This window comes from Phyllostomus discolor, chromosome 7 (genome assembly GCF_004126475.2).
Source record: "Phyllostomus discolor isolate MPI-MPIP mPhyDis1 chromosome 7, mPhyDis1.pri.v3, whole genome shotgun sequence".
Classification (NCBI taxonomy): Eukaryota; Metazoa; Chordata; class Mammalia; order Chiroptera; family Phyllostomidae; genus Phyllostomus; species Phyllostomus discolor.
The window spans coordinates 48,037,793-48,058,360 of NC_040909.2; the positions used below are offsets into that span (position 1 = coordinate 48,037,793).

A 20,568-nucleotide genomic window follows, 5' to 3' on the forward strand; every position below is an offset into this window, starting at 1 on the left:
ATCCTTCCTTCATTTGCACTTTGGGCTGTGCAGATTATTCAATTACACTGCCTTCAGAGAGCCTGTGTGTGAGCCGTGACTGCACTGGCCTTTACCACACGGGCCTAGGCTTTGTCTTGTTAATTGAACATTGAGTTATAATGAAACAAAGACATTAAAGCCTTGAGTTTTAAAAAGTGTTGGCAAGATTCTGTGAAACAACTTGGGTCTGTGGAGCTGTGGGAGGAAACCCTGGCGACATGTTCCCTAGGAAGTGGATCCAGGCCTCCCCCTTGGTATGGGCTGTTTGTGGGCCAGTCAAGGTGTTTCTGCCTGGTAAGGTGCTCCCTTGGTTGATATTTCAGCAGAAGGATATGATTTGTTTCTGAGTGTCATATCACAGTAAATTTGGCTTTAACAATGACTGGGAGTGGAATTTGTTAGAGTTTTCTTTCTATTGAGTTTTGAATTAATAATTGTTTAAAAAGTGAAAGGTCTTCTGTGGTTAATTTTTTTATTGTGGCATACACTTCTACATAGTGAAATGCAGTCATTTAGCATACAAGTCAGTGAGTACTGACAAGTGAATACACCTCAGTAACCCATGCCCCATAAGGACAGAACATTTCCAGCAACCCAGGATGTCTCTTGTTTCCCTTACCAGAGGACCCCCACCTTCTCTCTGAGAAGCAACCCCTGATTGCTGCCACTACTGAAGAAAAATTTTGCCTGTTCCAGAACTTCATATAAATATGGGATTGCACACCTGTACTCTTATTGATTCTGGCTTCTTCCACATAAACTGTCTTTGAGATCCATCCATATTTTGAATGTGTCAGTAATTTGTTCCTGAGTAGTAATCCATTATATGACTATATCAGAGATTTGTTTATCCTTGCATCCATTAATGGACGTTTGGGTTGTTTCTACTTTTGGCTATTGTGAATGGGGCTTTCTTGAACATCAGCACAGACATTTTTGTGACTATTTGTTTTAATTTCTCTTGAATAAATACCTAGCTGTGGAATTGCTGGGTGTTGGGTCATATGTGTTTAACTTTACAAGAAGCTGTTTTTTTTTCGAGTATTATAACATTTTATATTTTCATGAGTAATATATGAGATTTTGATTACATTCTTGCCAAAATTTACTATTTTCAGAAATTTAATGTTAGCTTTCTAGTGGCTATAAAATGGCATTTGATTCAAGTTTTATTTTGTACTTATTTATCTGATGACTAATGTTGTTGAATACTTTTTGATTTACACATTGACCATTTATATACTTTTGTTTGTAAGATGTCTATTCAAACGTTTTGCCTTTACTTTCATTGATGTTGTAAGTTGAGGTATAGGAGTTTTTTTACATATTCTGGGTACAAGTCATTTGTGAGATGCATATTATAAATACTCTTTTTATAACAATAGCTTTCCTGTTTGTTTTAATAATAGTGATTTGATGATCAAAAGTATTAAATTTTTGTAAGTCCAAATTATCAATTTTTAAAATTGTAAGTGCTTTCTATGTCCTAAGAAGTCATTGCCTACCAGAAGGCTACAAAGATATTCATATTTTTTAAAAGAATTATAGATTTAGCTTTTACATTTAAGTGTATCATCCATCTTAAATTAAGAAGTTCATGTTGCAAGTTATGGATTGAGGATGTTGTTTCCATATGATTAGTCATTTGTTCCACAACAGTTTATTGAAAATACTTTCCCCATTGAATCATCTAGGTAGCTTTATGAAAAATCAATTGACTGTAGGAGGATCCAAGATGGCCCAGAGTAGGTGAATGTTACACTCACCTCCTCTCAGGACCAAACTGGAAGTACAACAAAAATATGGAACATTCAAGTTATCTACAGGGGAATTCCCATAAGACTGCCAGCCAGCTGGTTTCTCAAAAAAAAGTTGGAAGGCTAGAAGGGACTGGCAAGAAATATACAAAGTTGTGAAAAGCAGGGACCTACAGCCAAAACTGCTCTACCCAGAAAAGCTATCATTTAGAAACAAATGGCAGATAAAGAGCTTCCCAGACAAGAAAAAACTAAAGGACTTCATTATCCCCAAACCATTATTATATGAAATGTTAAAGGGACTCATTTAAGAAAAAGAAGAAGCTCAAAACTGTGAACAGTAAAATGACAATAAACATATACCTATCAATAATTAAATCTAAAAAAACAAACTAAGCAAACAAGAGCAGGGACTGAATCATGGATATGTAAAGTGTATGGATGGTTGCCAGATGGCAAACAAGAGCAGGGACTGAATCATGGATATGTAAAGTGTATGGTGGTTTGGGGGAATGGGTGAAAAGGTGAGGGGATTAAAAAGTATGAATTGGTAGTTACAGAATAGCTATGGGGATGTAAAGTACAGTATAAGAAATGGAGTAGCCAAAGAATTTATAAGTATGACCCATGGATATGAAGGTGGGGATTGCCTGGAGCAGTGGGGGGTGCTGAGTATGGAGAGCAAAGAGGGAAAATTTGGGACAACCATAACAGCATAATCAATAAAGTATAACTTACTTTAGAAAAGTAAGGAAAAAGCCCTGAATAGCCAACTAAAGTCTTGCTGAAGAAAAGTCTTTTGCCCAGGGCCTGTCATAGACACTGGCGTACACAGAGTTCCCTGCCAAGAGATCCCAGGACCAACACACCCAGATGCCAGCTTCAGACAACATCAGAGTAGGATCCAGTTACCTTCACAAGTGGAATATCTAAAGGGAGATCTTAGCAGGCAATAGACCCTGCTGAGGTGAATTCATAAATGGGCCAATAGCCATCAAGACTCAATTACAACAGGAGGGCCCACATAACCCACACAAGGGACATTCCTAGAGCATCCAGCTCAGGTGATCAAGGGGTCTGTGCCATCGAGTCCTACAGGACACCTACTATATAAGGCCACCCTACAAAGACTGGGAGTCATAGAAGATTTACCTGATACAGGGGAACAAACATAAAGAGGCAGTCAAAATGAGGAGACAAAGAACATGCCCCAAATTAAAGAACAGGAGAAATCTCCATAAAAAGAGTTAATTGAAATAGAGGCAGGTGATTTTTCAGATATATAGTTCAAAACTTTATTATAAGGATGCTCAAAGAAATTAGTGAGAATTACAAGGAACTTGGTGAGAACTACAGCATTAAGAAGGACATAGAAACCATAAAAAAGAACCAGTAAGAAATGAAGAATACTAATGGGAGGGAAGTGGGGAGGCTTGGGGGGGTGGATTGGGAGTAAAAGGGAGAAAACTGTATTTGAACAGTGATTAAAATAAAATAAAAAAAAGAAATGAAGAATACAATATCTGAAATGAAGAATATATTGGAAGGAATAAAGCCCTGGCTGGCGTAGCTCAGTGGATTGAGTGCAGGCTGTGAACCAAAGTGTCGCAGGTTCGATTCCCAGCCAGGGTACATGCCTGGGTTGTAGGCCATAACCCTCAGCAACCGCACATTGTTTGATGTCTCTCTCTCTCTCTCTCTCTCTCTCTCTCTCTCTCTCTTCCTCTCTCTCCCTCTCCATCTATCTATCTCCCTCCCTTCCCTCTCTAAAAATAAATAAATAAAATCTTAAAAAAAAAGAGAATATATTGGAGGGAATAAAGAGTAGGTTGAAAGAAGAGAAGGATCAGATAGTGATTTGGAAGACAAAGTAGAAAAAAAAAAGAACACCCAATAAAAGTATCAAAAGGAAAATAAAAATAAAAATGAGGATAGTTTAAGGGACCTTTGGGACAATATGAAGTGTAACAATATCTGCATTATGGGCTACCAGAAGGAGAAGAGGGGTTGAAAACCTGTTCGAACAAATAATGACCGAAAACCTTACTAATCTGATGAAAGAAAAAGACACACAAGTCCCAGAAGCACAGAGAGTCCCAAACAAGATGAACCCAATGAGGCTGACACCAAGATCCATAATAATTAAAATGCCAAAGTTTACAGACAAAGAGAGAATCTTAAAAGCAGCAAGATGAAGAAAGTTAGTTACCTGCAAGGGAGCTCCCATAAGACTGACAGCTGATTTCTGAAAAGAAACATCTCAGGCCAAAAGGGATTGGCATGAAATATTCAAAATGATGAAAAGCAAGGGCCTACAACTAAGACACTTTACCTAGCTAAGCTACCATTTAAAATTAAAATAAAGAGCTTCCCAGACAAGAAAAAGTTAAAGGAGTTTCATATCACCAAACCAGTATTACAAGAAATGTTAAAGGGCCTTCTAGGAGGAGGAGGAAGAGAGAGAGAGGGAGGAGAAGGAGACAACGGAACATAGTTAAAAAGAATGAATGGCAATAAATACCTACTTATCAATAATCACTTCATAAATATCTTAAATTCGCTAATTAAAAGACATAGGGTAGCTGAATGGATACTAAAATATGACCCATATATATATGTGTGTGTGTATATATGCTATCTAGAAGACAGCCACCTCAGAATGAAAGATACAAACTAAAAATAAAGAGGTGGAAAAAGATATTTTATCAAATGGAAATGAAAAAGCTGGGGTAATGATATTTATGTCTGATAAAATAGACTTTAAAACAAAGGCTATAGTAAAAGACAAAAAAAGAATAGTATAATGATAAAGAGAATCAATCCAACCAGAAGATTAACCCTTGTAAACATTTATGCATTCAACATAGGAACACCTAAATATGTGAAGCAAATCTTGATAAACAGAAAGGGAGTGATTGGCAGTAACACAATCATAGTAGGGAATTACAGCACCCCATTGACATCAATGGATAGGTCTTCCAGAGAGAATATCAACAAGGAAGCAATGATCTTAGAGGACACACTAGTTCAGATGGATTTAACTGATATCTTCATTGCATTTCACCTCAAATAAGCTATGAAAAATAAGTTTTTTTTCAAATGAATACAGAATATTTTCTAGGATAGACCACATGTTAGGACAGAAAACAAGTCTCAGATTTAAGATTGAAATGATATCAAGCATCTTCTATGACCACAATAGTATGAAACTGGAAATCAATCACAAGAAAAAAACTGTAAAATGCAAAAAGACATGGAGACTAAATAACATGCTACTGAACAGTGAATGGGTTAACAATGAAATAAAAGAAGATCAAAAGATACCTTGAAAAAACTGAAAAAGAACAGAGTAACTCAAAATCTACGGGACACAGTGGAAGCAGTCTTAAGAGGGAAATTCATAGCATTGGAGGACTATCTCAAGAAACAAGAAACCCCAGATAAAAAAAATCTAACTTTACACCTAAAGGAACTTGTACAAGAACAAACAAAGCCCAGAGTAGGTAGAAGAAAGGAAATAATAAAGATCAGAGCAGAACCAAGAGTTGGTTCTTCAAAAAGATAAACAAGATTGATAAACCTTTAGACTCATCAAGAAAAACAGAGAGAGGACCCAAATAAATAAAATAAGAAATGAAAAAGGAGAAGTAACAATGACACCAAAGAAATAGAAATGATTGCATGCAAATATGAACAGCTATTGCCAACAAGTGAACAATCTAAACAAAATGAATAAATTCATGTTAACATACAATCTTCCAAAATTGAATCAGGAAGAATCAGAGAATCTGAATAAACCAATTACAATGAATGAAATTGAAGCAGTAATAAAAAAACAAAACAAACAAACAAAAACCTCCGAACAAATAAAATTCCTATACTGGATGGCTCCACAGGTGAATTTTAGCAAACATTTGAAAAAAACAAAACAAAACTAAAACCTAACCTTCCCAAACTATTCCCAAAAATTCTAGAGGAGGGAAGACTCCCAAGTTCATTTAATGAGGCCAGCATAATCTAAAACCAGATAAAGACACTACAAAGCAAGAAAATTATAGACCATATCCCTGATATACATAGATGCTAAAATCCTCAACAAAATATTAGCAAGCCAAATACAGCAATACATTAAGAAAATCATATATCATGATCAAGTGGGACTTATTACAGGGATGTAAGGTTTATATAGTATCTGCAAATCAATAAATGTGATATAACACATAAACAAAATGAAGGATTAAAACCACATAATCATATCAATAGATGCAGAAAAGGAATTTGATTAAACCCAGCACCCATTTATGATAAAAACTTTCATCAAAATGGGAATAGAAGGAACGTATCTCAAAATAATAAAAGCCATATAGAACAAACCCAAACCTAACATACTCAATACGCAAAAACTAAAAGTGTTTCCCTTAAAATCAGAAATAAGACAGGGATGTCCACTTTCACTACTCTTATTCAACATATTACTGGAAGTAACCAGACAACAAGAAGAAATAAAAGGTATCCAAATTGAGCCCTGTTTGGTGTGGCTCAGTGGAATGAATGCCGGTCCATGAACCAAAAGGTCATCAGTTCAGTTCCTGGTAAGGGCACATGCCTGGGTTGTGGGCCAGGACAGGTGTCTGGTTGGGGGGTGCACAAGAAGCAACCACATATTGATGTTTCTCTTCCTCCCTTTCTCACTCCCTTCCCCTGTGTCTAAAATAAATAAATAAAATCTTTTTAAAAAGGCATCCAAATTGGAAAGGAAAAAGTAAAATTGTCAATATTTGCTCAGATGACATGGTACTGTATATAGAGAGCCCTAAAGATTCTGCCAAAAATCTACTAGAACTGATAAATGAATTTGGTAAAGTAACCAGATACAAAATAAATATCCAGACATAAGTTCCATTTTTATACACCAATAATAAACTATCAGAAAGAAACTAACAAAAGAATCCCATTCACAATTGCTTAAAAAAAACACCTAGCAATAAATTTAACCAAGGATGTAAAAGACCTGTACTCAGGAAATTGTAAGACACTGGAGAAAAATTAAAGATACAAATAAGTGGAAGCATGTACTGTGTTTATGGACAGAAAGAAGTACCATCATTAAATTGCCCATACTACACAAAGCAATCTATAGATTCCATGCAATTCCTATCAAGATACCAATGGTATATTTCACAGAACTACAGAACTAGCAAATATTTCTGGAATAAATATTCCAAAAATTTATATGGAACCACAGAAAATCCTGAATAGCAATAGCAATCTCGAGAAGAAAGAACAAAGTTGGAGGGATCATGCTGCCTGATATCAAAATATACTACAAACCCACAATAATCAAAACAGCAGGGTACTGGCATAAAAACAGACAGCACACAAACAGAATAGAGAGCCTGAAAATAAACCCATACCTTATAGTCAGTTAATATTTGACAGAGGCAAAAACATACAATGGTGTGAAGATAATCTGTTCAATAAATGTTGTTGGGAAAATTGGACAGATACATGGAAAAAAAAAGAAACTAGATTGCCTTCTTACACCATACACAAGAATAAACTTAAAATGTATTAAAGACTTAGGTTAGACTTGAAGCCATACAAATCCTAGAAGAAAACATAAGCATTAAAATCTCAGATATTACTCATAGCAACATTTTTTTTACTGATTTATATTCCCTGGCCAGGGAAACAGAAAGACAAACAAACAAACAAACAAATAAATAAGACTATATCAAACTAAAAAGTTTTTGCACAGCAAAGAAAACCATCAACAAAATGAAAAAAATAACCCACTGAATGGGAGAACATATTAGGTAATAATACATCTGATAAGGGATTAATATCCAAAATTTTAAAGAACTTATATAACTCAACACCAGGAAGACAAATAATCCAATTAAAAGTATAAGCCAAGGACCTGAATAGATCCTTTTTCAAAGAGGACATACATATGGCCAATAGACATATGAAAAGATGCTCAACATCACTAATCATCAGACAAATACAAATTAAAGCCACAATGAGATATCACCTCATGTGTTGGTGAGAATGTGGAGAAAAGGGAACACTTGTGCACTGTTGGTGGGAGTGCAGATTGGTGCAGCCACTGTGGAAAGCAGTATGAGTTACATCAAAAAATTAAAAATGAACTGCTTTATGAGCTAGCAATTCCATTTCTGGGAATATACCCCCTAAAGCCCTGCAATGAAAGAATATATGCACCCCTGTGTTCACTGTAGCATTATTTACATAGCCAAGATCTGGAAATAGCCAAAGTGCCCGTCTGCAGATGGGTGAATAAAACAGCTGTGTTCCATTTACACAATGGAGTACTACTCAGGTATAAAAAGAAGGAAATCTTACCCTTTGCAACAACATGGATGGACCTGGAGAGTATTATGCTAAGAGAAATAAGCCAGTTAGTGAAAGACAAGTACCATATGATTTCACTTACATGTGGAATCTAATGAACAAAATAAACTAACAAGACAGAAACAGACTCATAGATACAGAGAACACACTGCCAGCTGTTAGAGGGGAAGAGGATGAAGATTGGGTGAATATGGTGAAGGGATTAAGAAAAAACAAAACAAAACAAAACAAAAGCTCATAGACACAGACAACAGTATGGTGATTACCAGAAGAGAAGGGGGATAGGGTACAGGAGGGATAAATGGTGATAGAAAGAGAAAACTTGGAGCAGTGAATACAATACCATATACAGAGGATGTATTGTGGAATTGTATACCTAAAACCTATATGATTTTATTAACTGATGCCAAGAAATTCAATTTAAAAAAAGTAAATAAACTTAGGTTTCTGACTTGCAAAGCAGAAAAGGCAAAGAAATCAGGCATCACTCATGATCAGTTAAAAAGAATATTATAGCCCTGGCCAGGTAGCTCAGTTGGTTAAAGTGTCATCCCAATACATCAAGGTTGCAGGTTTGATCCCTGGTCAGGGCACATACAGGAAGCAACCAATGGCACTGGCAGAGTTGTGCAGTTGGTTGGTGGGTCGCACCAAAAGGTAGTGGATTCTATCCTAGGTCAAGGCACAAACCTAGGTTGTGGATTTGATCCCTGGTCAGGGTGCATGCAAGAGGCAATCAATCAGTGTTTCTCTCTCACATTGATGTTTCTCTCTCTAAAATCAATAAATATATCCTCAGGTGAGAATTTAAAAAAGGATATTATGGGAAATGTTGCTTTATAATGATCAGAGGAAAAAGGAAGCCCTGACAATGACTCTTTCCAAACAATGGTAATGTTTGCAATTATCCTTTTCTAAAAATAAAGAAATAAGCCATTGTTTAGTATTTTTAAAAAAGACAAAAGAAAAAAAAGAAAATCAATAGACTGTATATTTGTAGCTTTATTTCTGGACACTCTTTGTTTCTTTGATCTGTTTGTCTATTCTAATGCCAATGCCACACTGTTTTGATTAATTAAGTTTATAGAAAGACTTAAAATTAGGAAATGTGAGTCCTTGGGCTTGGTTCTTCTTTTTCTAAATTGTTTTTGATATTCTAGATCCCTTTTACTTTTATGTAAAGCTTAAAATCAACTTGGCAACTCCTAGAAAAAACCTGTTGAGATTTTAATTGGAATTTTGTTGAATTCTTAGATCAATTTGGGAATTATTAACAGGTTAACACTGACTTTCTAATCCTTAAGTAAGGTATCTCTCTCAATTTATTTAAATGTATTTTTAAATAGCTTTCTGTTTCTTTTTTTCATTTTAAAGATTTTATTTATTTATTTTTTAGAGAGAGGGAAAGGGAAGGAGAAGAGAGGGAGAGAAACATCAATGTGTGGTTGCCTCTTGAGTGACCCCTACTGGGGGACCTGGCCTGCAACTCAGGCGTGTGCCCTGACTGGGAATAGAACCAGCAACCCTTTGGTTCACAGGCCCTCACTCAATCCACTGAGCTACACCAGCCAGGGCTCTGAATTCATTTAAAGTTTTAAAATTTCTCACAGCAATATAGAGGATGGGGAAATATAGGTTAACCGCTTTTCATATGGAAAATAATATAGTAATTAATAAGTAATTATACAAGAATAAACTCTAGGTTTCATGTACTTAATTGTCAATCTACTTTTGCCCCACCCTGTATTGTAATTTTCAGCATACAGGTATTATATATACTTTTAAAAAAAGATATGCCTAAGTAGTTCATCTTTTTTATATTGTAGTAAATGTTATTTGCTTTTGTCAATTTTAATTTCAGTAGTTCTTTGTTAGTGTAATTAAATGCTATTGATTTTTATATGTTGATCTTGTATTCTGTGATTTTACTAAACTGGATTTGTTGGGTTTTTCTACATAGATAATCATGTTGTGTGCAAATAGAGTTTTCTCCTTTCCAATGCCTGTGACATCATTCATTTGTTTGTTTTACTGCATTTTCTAGGACCACCTGCACAATGTCAAATAGAAGTGCTAAGGCATCCTTGCCATACTCCTGATCTCAGAGGAAACATATTCAGTGTTTCATCATGAATGTAATATTAGCTGTAGTTTTTTCATAAATGCTCTTCATCAGGTTAAGGACACTTTATACTATTTCTAATTTTCTGAGAGTTTTTATGATAAACAAAAGGTGAATTCTTCTAAATGATTTTAAGTATATTTTATTGATTATGCTATTACAGTTGTCCCATTTTTTTCTCCCATTCATTTCCCTCCCCCCTGCACCCTTCCTCCAACCAGCATTCCCCCACCTTAGTTCATGTCCATGGGTTGTACATACAAGTTCTTTGGCTTCTCTATTTTCTATACAATTCTTAACCTCTCCCTGTCTATTTTGTCCCTACCATTTATTCTACTTATTCTCTGTACCTTTTCCCCCCTCTCTTCCCCCACCCACTCCTGCTGATAACCTTCCATATGATCTCTATTTCTGTATTTCTGTTCCTGTTCTAGTTACTTGCTTAGTTTGTTTTTGTTTTTTAGGTTTGGTTGTTGACAGTTGTGATTTTGTTGTTATTTTACTGTTTGTAGTTTGGATCATCTTCTTTTGCTTAGATAAGTCCCTTTAACATTTCATGTAATAAGAACTTGGTGGTGATGAACTCCTTTAACTTGACCCTGTCTGGGAAGCACTTTATCTGCCCTTCCATTCTAAATGATAGCTTTGCTGGATAGAGTAATCTTGGTTGTAGGTCCTTGCCTTTCATGATTTGGAATACTTCTTTCCACCCCCTTTTTGTCTGGAAAGTTTCTTTTGAGAAATTAGCTGATAGTCTTATGGGGACTCCTTTGTAGGTAACTGTTTCCTTATCTCTTGCTGCTTTTAAGATTCTCTCCTTATTTTTAATCTTGGCTAATGTAATCATAATGTTCTTTGGCATGTGCTTCCTTGAGTCCAACTTCTTTAGGATTCTCTGAGCTTCCTGGACTTCCTGGAAGTCTATTTCCTTTGCCTGACTGGGGAAATTCTTCATTATTTGTTCAAATAAGTTTTCAATTTCTTGTCCTTCCTTTTCTCCCTCTGGCACTCCTATGACTGGGATGTTGGAACATTTAAAGATGTCCTAGAGGTTCCTAAGCCTCTCCTCATTTTTTTTTTTTTTGAATTCTTGTTTCTTCATTCTGTTCTAGTTGAATGTTTACTTCTTCCTTCTGGTCCAAATCATTGATTTGAGTCCCAGTTTCCTTCCTTTCACTGTTGGTTCCCTTTATATTTTTCTTTATTTCAATTCCATAGCCTTCACTTTTTCCTCTAGCTTGTGATCATACTCAATCACTTCTCTGAGCATCCTGATTACCAGTGTTTTGAACTCTGCAGCTGATAGGTTGTTTATCCCTTTGTCACTTAGTTGTTTTCTATAGTTTTGATCTGTTCTTTCATTTTGGCCCTATTTCTTTGTCTTGGCCCACCTGTTACATTGCAAGGGGCAGAGCCTTAGGTATTTTTCAGGGTGGAGAAACTTATCCCCACATATATTTTCTGTATGTGGGAGAGGGGTCCTACAAGGAACAATGCCGCTTGCTCGGCTCTTGGCCAGCTTTCAGTCATTTCCTCCACTACCTACAAGTAAATTGGGCTCTTTTGGTGCTGATTCCAGGTGGTTGGGTTTGTGTGTGTTGTAGGACCCTCTTGGTTTCTCCAACAAACTCTCCTGTGAGGCTGGGAGTTTCTCCTGCCACCATAGCCCCCACAGATTTTTACAGACAGAGGTTTTGAGGCTTTATTTCCCTGTGCTGGAACCCCAGGTTGCACAGTCTGTCTTGCTCCCTGGTTGTTTGAAGGCCAAACAACCAGGCCTGGTTGTTTGGTGGCCAAATATTTGACCACCAGTCCTCCAGCCACAGCCTTGCCTCATGTCCTCTCCACCTGGCTGCCTGTCTCTCCCCCTCCTACCAGTCTGGAAAAATGTTTCTTCTTTAACTCCTTGGTTGTTGAACTTCTATACAGTTCAATTTTCTGGCAGCTCTGGTTGTATTTTGTTTTAAATTTGCTGTTGTCCTTCTTTGTGTGAGGAAGCCAAGCATATTTCCCTCTGCCTCCATCTTGGCCAGAAGTTCTGAATTCTTCTGAATGGTTTTTCTTCCTTTATTTGGTCATCTGATTTTTTTCAATATTCTGTTAATGTGGTGAACTGTGTTGATGATTTTTCAAATATGAAACCAATCTTGAATTTCTGGGATAAATACAACTTGATCGTGTGGTATTAGCCTTCTCATTAGAGGTAAATTTGATTCAATGTTTTGTTAAGATTTTCACATCTAGATTAATGAGGGATATTACTATGTACTTTAAAAATATTGTTTGGTTTTGGCATCAGGGTTATGCTGCCTTCATTAAATAAGTTGAGAGTTATTCTGTCTTCTAATTTTATATGATAGTTTGTTATACACACACACACACGTAATTCATCATCATTTAAGGACACCAAACCTAGAGTTATTTGTTTTAGCATGGCTATTAATTGTCAACTCAATTTCTTTTGTATATATAGGGCCAATCATCTTGTGTCAGTTTTAGGAATTTCTGTTTTTCAAGGAATTTACATTTAACTCAAGTTATGAAATAGTGATATAAAGTTGTTTGCAATAGCCCCTTGTCTTTTCATTATCTATAGGGTATGTAATATTGTTTTCTCTTTCATTCCTGATACTAGTATCCTCTGCTTTCTTTTCTTTTTTTTTTATTCATCCATCGAGTTAGGGTTTTATAATTGTATTAACTAGTTTAAAGAGCCAATTTTAACATTATTGATTCTTCCTCCTGTTATTTGATTTCTGTTTTATTGGTTTCTGCTTTTATCTTTATTATTTTATTTTCTCTTTTAATATTGAGTTTTTTATCTTCTCAACATAGTATCTTAGACTATCTTAAAATTTGCTTTTTTATATAAACATTTACATTTTTAATTTTCTTTATAAACTCAATTTTAGCTATATCTCACACATATTGATATTTTTAATTATCACTCATTTAAAAATATTTTCCAATATTTCATGTCATTTTCTTTCTTAACACATACATTATTGGGTACTGTGTTGTTTAATTTTCAAATGTATAGTTTTTTTCTAGACATCTTTTCTTGGATATCATTGATATTTTTATACCATTATCATATAGTAATTTCTAAAGTTAGCCTATTGTTATCAAATACTATACTATGTGGATTTTAGTCATTTTAAATTTATTGAGACTTGTTTGATGGCAGTTGTTAGGTATGCAGTTCTATAAATTTAATTAGCTTAAGTTGGTAAATAGTGTTGCTACATGACCACTACCCGTAAATATTCTTAGCACTGAGTTTTTATTGAGTGCCCTTGGTAGACAACATTTCAAGAGTGTTGTCATAGCTGATTGCTGGAAGAATTAGTGCATCTGTGTGACTGCATTGGGAGAGAACTTTTGGAAACTTCTGTCTGAAGTCACTCTTTTGTGTCTCTTTCCTTTGCTGATTTTCCTTTATTTCTTTTCACTGTAATGAATTGTTTTCCAAAAAAACAACTTTTGGTTTAACTGATTTTCTCTATTGATATTTCTGTTTTCAATTTTATTGATTTCCTCTCTGCAAATTAAAAATATATTGCTTTTCTCCTGCTTACTTTGGACTTAGTTTTCTCTTCTTTATCTCCTAAAGTTGAATCTTAGATGGTTAATTTTAGGTTCTTTTTTCCTAATGCATGGATTACATTTTATCAGTTTCCCTGTAAGCACTGCTTCTGCTGCGTCTCAGAAATTTTGATAAATTGCCTTTTTATTTTCCGTTAGTTTAAAATTTCTCTTGAGACCTTTTTTTTTGACCTATGTTTTATTTAGAACTGTGTTGTTTAATCTCCAAATATTTTGGGATTTTTGTCTAGCTATTTCTATGTTATTAACTTCTAAATTTAATTCTATTGTAGTCTAAGAGCATACTTTATATGATTTGTTTTTAATTTGTTAAGGGATGTTTTATGGCCCCAAATGTGGTATGTCATGATTTTTCGTGTGAGCTGGAAAAGTGTATTCTGCTGTTGTTGGATGAAATATTCTATAAATGTCAATTAGATTTAATTGATGGGGCTGTTCAGTTAACTATATACTTACCAATTTTCTGCCTGCTGTATTTGTCAGTTAATGATAGAGGGGTGTTGCATATTCAGCTATAGTAGTGGTTTCATCTGTTTCTCCTTATAGTTCTTTCAGCTTCTACTTCACATATTTTAACACTTTATTGTTAGGTGCATACACATTAAGGATTGTTATATCTTCTTGGAGAATTGACCCCTTTATCATTATATAATGTCCATTGTTTTCCCTGATAATATACCTTGCTCTCAAGTATGCTTTGTCTAAAATTAATATAGCTATTCTGGCTTTATTTTTACTGGTGTTAGAATGGTTTATCTTTCTCTGTTCCTTTACTTTTAATCTCTCTGTTCTTTGTATTTAAAGTAGGTTTCATGTAGATAATATATAGTTTGGTCTTGTTTTCCTTGTCTCTGTCTGACAGTCTCTGTCTTTTAATTAGTGTATTTAGACCAGTCACTTTTAAAGTGATTATTGATATAGTTGGTTTAATATGTACTATATTTGTAACTGTTTTATTCATTTCCTTCTTTTCTTCTTTCCTTTCTTCTTTCTTCCTCCCTTTTTCCCCTTCCTTCCTTCCTTCCTTCCTTCCTTCCTTCCTTCCTTCCTTCCTTCCTTCCTTCCTTCCTCTTCTACTCTTTTTCTGACTTCTCTGGTTTTAACTGAGCATATTATATGACTTAATTTTCTCTCCTTTCTTAGCATGTAAATATCTCCTTTTTAAGTTGCCTTATGGTTGCCTTTTAGTTTGCAATATACAGTTACAACTAATTCAAGTCTACTTTCAAATAACTCTGTACCACTTCATGGGTAGCATAGGAACCTTATAATAGAGTAGTCCCAATTCCTCCCTCCTGTCTCTTATAACACTGCTATTAATTGCACTTTTTTCCATAAATTATAATCATCCAATAATCTATTGATATTATTATCTCAAAATATTATTTGTCAGGTAACTTAAGAATTAAAAAAAATAAGAAAATGAAATATTTTGTTTTATTTTTATTTATTCATGCTATAACATTCTTCTTTATGTAGATCAGAGTTTCTGACCTATTTCATTTTCCCTCTTTTTAAAGAACTTTTTCAAATTTTTATTATTATTCTATTACAGTTGTCCCAATTTTTCCCCCTTTGCCCTCCTCTGCCCAGCCCAACCCCCCACTCCCACAGTCAATCCCCACACCCCACACCATTGTCCTTGTCCAGGGGTCATTCATACATTTTCTTTGACTAGTTCCTTCCCCTTCATTCCACCATTATCTCTCTTCTGTCCTCCCCTCTGGGTGCTATAAGTCTGTTCCATGTTTCCATGCCCCTGTTTCTATATTGCTCATTAGTTTATTTTGTTCATTAGACTCCCCTTATAGGTGAGATCATATGGTATTTGTCTTTCACCAACTGACTTATTTCACTTAGTATAATATTCTCCAGTTCCATCCATGCTGTTGTAAAAGGAAGGAGTTCCTTCTTTCTGCTGCATAGTATTCCATTGTGTAAATATACCACAGTTTTTTGATCCACTCATTTACTGATGGGCACTTAGGCTGTTTCCAGCACTTGGCTGTTGTAAATAGCACTGCTATGAACCTTGGAGTGATTCAGGATTCTTAGAGTATATTCCCAGCAATGGAATAGCTGGGTCGAAAGGCAGTTCTGTGTTTAATTTTTTGAGGAAATTCCATGCTATTTTCCACAGTGGCTGCACCAGCCTGTATTCCCACCAACAATACACTAGGGTCCCCTTTTCTCCACATTTTTGCCAGCACTGGTTGGTTGTTGATTTATTAATCATGGCCATTCTGACAAGTGTGAGGTGGTATATCATTGTGGTTTTAATTTATATCTCTCTGATGGCTAGTGATGTTAAGCATCTTTTCATATGTCTATTGGCCATGTGTATGTACTCTTTGGACAAGCATCTATTCAGGTCCTTGGTCCATTTTTAAAATTAGATTGTTTGTCTTCCTGGTGTTGAGTCATATGAGTTCTTTATATATTTTGGAGATTTAACCCTTGTCTGATATGTCATTGGCAAGTATGTTCTCCCATATGGTTAGTGGTCGGTTCCCTTTTCATTTTGATGATGGTTGCTTTAGCTGTGCAGAAGCTTTGTAATTTGATGTAATCCCATTTGTTTATTTTTTCCTTTATTTCCTTTGCCTTAAGAGCTATATCAGCAACAATATTGCTATGTAGGATATCTCAAATTTTACTGCTTATGTTTTCATCTAGAAGGCAGGTCTACAAGAGATTCCTTCAATTTTTGTTTGTCTGAAAATTTTATATTTCTCCTTTACTTTTGAAGGATAATTTAGGTTGGTAGGCTTTTTCTTTGAATACTTTAAGTATTTTACTACAGTATCTTCTTCCTTGCATGGTTTCTGAAGATAAGTTTGGTGTCATCCTTATCTTGCTTCTCTGTAGGTGAGGTTTACCCTGCACCTGCTCCTTGGCATCTTTCAAGATTTTCTTTTTGAAAATGACAAAGTTTTTGCTGTTTGAAAATGATATCCCTAGGTGTAGATATTTTTATAGTCATGTGCTTGGTGATTTCTGAGTTTCTTGGATCTGTGATTTGGAGTCTGTCATATTCTGGAAAAATTTCAGTCATTATTATGCCAAATATTTCCTCTGTTTTCCCATCACACATTATACCTTTTGTAACATGGTCCCCCTTATGGTATTCCCATTACACATGTTACATCTTTTGTAATTGTCCCACAGTTCTTGAATGTTCTGTTTCCTTTTTCCCCATTTTTTATTCTTTGCTTTTCAGTTGGGAAGTTCCTATTGGCCTATTTTTAGTTTCATTGATTATATCCTCAGCTGTGTTCAGTCAGCTCATGAGCCAGCCAAGGTATTCTTTATTTCTTTTACAGTGTTTTTGGTTCCTAGCATCTCCTTTTGATTCTTTGTTAGAATATCCATCTTTTTGCTTATATTATTCATTTGTTCTTACCTGTTCTTTACTTTTTCCATTAGTGCCATTGGCATATTAATCACAGTTGTTTTAAATTCCCAATCTGATCATACCAGCCACACCTGCCGTCTGCCATCTTGCTTTAAAACACAACAGATAAGAACACATATTGCGGAAATAGACTGCCTGTGTTTGACTTCTGGCTCTGCCTATCAGCTGCAATAATCTTTGATAGGGTATCTAAAGTCTCTATACACTACCTTGGTCTCCTCATTTGTGAACTGGGAATACTCATAAAATCATTTTAATTGAGTTATTAGGAAAATCAACACATGAAAGGAGAGTTAACACATGAAAAGCACTTAGAATAATTTCTGGAACAAAGTAAGCATTCTCTGTATGTTACGTGGTGATGATGATGATGATAATGATATGATGATAATAAGGATACAGCCATTGGTAAACCATGCTAGCACACTCCCATCTTGAGGGCCTTTGCCCTTGTCCCTTCTATCTGTGATGTTGTCTACACAACTCACTTCCTTCCTTCAGTTTGAATATGTCACTGGAGCAGTGAGACCTCCTCTGAGCCTTATACCTGAAAACATAGCCTTGCCCCTGATGCCTTCCCCTTCCCCTGCTTTATTATCTTTCCATGGGAGGTATAACTATCTGACATATTATATATTTACTTTTTTATGCTTTCCATTCTCCTTCAACTTAAATATAGGCTGTATAAGGACAGGGTCTGTCTTTAATATTTTAAAAATTAAAATGGTTTTAGGGCAGTTTTCTCTATATATACAAAAGTAAGTACTGTGCAGCTTCTTCAACTTATGTTTTCCAAGAACACTTAATGGCATTGGGATATATTTATATAGCACTATCACCCCTGTGTGAAAGATGACATAGATGATACAAAAGACTAAAAGGGATCCTGTGACCAGAGCAGGATCCATTAGTGTAGGGATGGCCTGCAGTCTAAACCCAGGTCTGTCTGAGATCTTAGCCCTCTGCCCTAAGCCACAAGTAAGGTTTTTTGACTTTCTCTTTCAGTATGAATACTTCAACGCTGTGCTGATAAATGAAAGGGACAAAGACGGGAATTTTTTGGAGCTGGGGAAGGAATTCATCTTAGCCCCAAATGACCATTTCAATAATTTGCCTGTGAACATCAGTCTGAGTGACGTCCAGGTACCAACAAACATGTACAACAAAGGTAAGACTCACTCTCCTGCTTTGTTCAGAGGAGGGAATGTGGGGGCAGGGTTGGCTGGTTTGGGATATTATGTTATTTTGAAAAATACAGTTATAATCAGGTTATGTCGGTATGAGCTGGGTAGGTGGAGTGTGTGCCCATTCTGCCTGGAGACTCTGGCTTGCTATTTCCCCAGGATGTTTGCATGAAACTCTCTGACATGTAGTCCAGAGGTTGGCAAGCTTTTTTTCTATAAAGGGCCAGATAGTAAATATCTCAGGGCTTATGGGCCATACAGCCAGTCTTGCAACCACTCGGCTCTGCTGTTCTGACACAAAAGCAGCCATAGACAATATGTAAGTCAGCAGATATGGCTGTGTTCCAATAAAACTTTTTATTTACAAAAACAGATGGCCAGATTTGACCTGTGGGAGGTCATTTACTGCCCCTTGGTGTAGTCTCTCTTCTTCCTCTATTCCTTGTATTAGAATGTTCAGGAACTCCTGGGATTGTGATAGAATCAGTTGTGGTCTTTCTTAGAGTACAAAGCAGCAGGGACCTTGACGGGGCTCCCTGTTTTCAGACTTATGACACTCAGATCCAGTTTTCACATAGATTCTAGAGTTATTTTCCCAAAATTCTCATATGTCCATTTGAATTGGGATTATACTGGCCATGGAATGGGCTCTAACATCAGATGGACTCTTGTTAGACTTGGGATTTCACCTCTTAATGGCTGTGACCTTGGGTGTACCACCTCCTCTCTTGAGACCTTGGTTTCCTCATCTATAGGGTGTAGATAATAATTGTGTTTACATCATGGGGTGGCTGTGAGGACTAAACAGAAGATGTGAGTAAAGAGTTGAAGGTAACGATGTTAGCCTTGTCATCATCACCATAACTGAATAGGATTTTCCTCTACATTGTTTCAACTGGGAGGTTCCTAAACAAAGAGCCAGCCGCCCCCCCCACCCCCCAGAAAACAACTGAAGAAGCAGTGGCACCTTCACTTCCAAGAAAAATTCTGCCCTATTGCCTACCATTGGGGTTTCAAAAATATCAGGGGCCAGCTTCCATCACCTACCCAGATCCAGTACCATGTACAAGAGTTCACTGTTCAAGAGAAGGGCTCTGACTTTGAATCCTGCTCTTTCCTTTGCTGGCTCCTAAGCATGTCGCTTTGCCCCCTGAGCCTCAGCCTTTTTAGGGAATAAGGATACCACCTCCCTTAGAGGGTTATTGTGAAGATATAAAATCATATGTGTGTGGCCTGAGCACAACAGTTATTCACAGAAAGTGCTCAGTCATCTTAGCTGTCATTGTTATTATTGGGATACAACATGAATATAAATTGCATTTCTAAATTTTTCTAGGTCACTGTTTAAAGAGATTGGTTAGTGATTAAAGAAACTTGTACTTACTGTCTCTGAATCATTCTTCTCCTGCCTGTTCTTTAGGACTGGATACCTAATATCTTCCTTTCCTTGTTTACCTGTTAGCCATCCTTAATACTCAGTGGAGGCAGTACCTCATTCATGAATTGTTCTGATGGTTTGGAGGGACCTCCTGGTGGATCAGACACAGTCCCACCCCTGAGGGGTTCATACTTTACTTGGGGAATAAATAGGTACCATTAGTCCTGGTCACCTTTATGGAAAGCCAGGGATTGTAAGAATGCAAAGAAGGGTACCTGGTCACTTGCTCATGTGGTAGCCACATGTTTGTCTTTTCCTTTCTCCCTCGTGGAGAAAGTGATATCAGTCTGAACCACTCCTACTGGGCTCTGGACTAGGCTATATCCTGTGACCTAATCTTCACCTTGGGTTCTTCCTTCAAGGGCAGATTCCTGAGAGCCTGAGCCTTAGAGGGCTGAGCTCAGCTCGGTTGGGTGGCATTTTGTCCTCCAGGGTGGTCTTGTCAGGGGATGAAGGAAACCCCCTTGTGAGCACTGTGGCTGGAAGAAAGCCATCCTCTCAGCCTTAAATATACACTCAACTGAAGATGAAAAATTAACAGGATTTTACAGAGCAATTTCAGATATAAAACAATTCAGAATGATCTTTTAAAATATGACAGCTGCTTCAAGGTTGCTCAAGCCATTAGCACCACTATAGAGAGATTTAAT

The 20,568-nt window shown here is 36.2% G+C and overlaps 1 protein-coding gene across 1 annotated transcript in view; it reads left to right on the forward strand.

The window, feature by feature from the left end:
* The window catches only part of CACNA2D3 (calcium voltage-gated channel auxiliary subunit alpha2delta 3), an 867,352-nt gene that overhangs the window by 310,206 nt on the left and 536,578 nt on the right, over positions 1-20,568 (forward strand). The window contains 1 exon segment of the mRNA XM_028518873.2: positions 18,302-18,464. Coding sequence (XP_028374674.1) covers positions 18,302-18,464 — 163 coding nt within the window.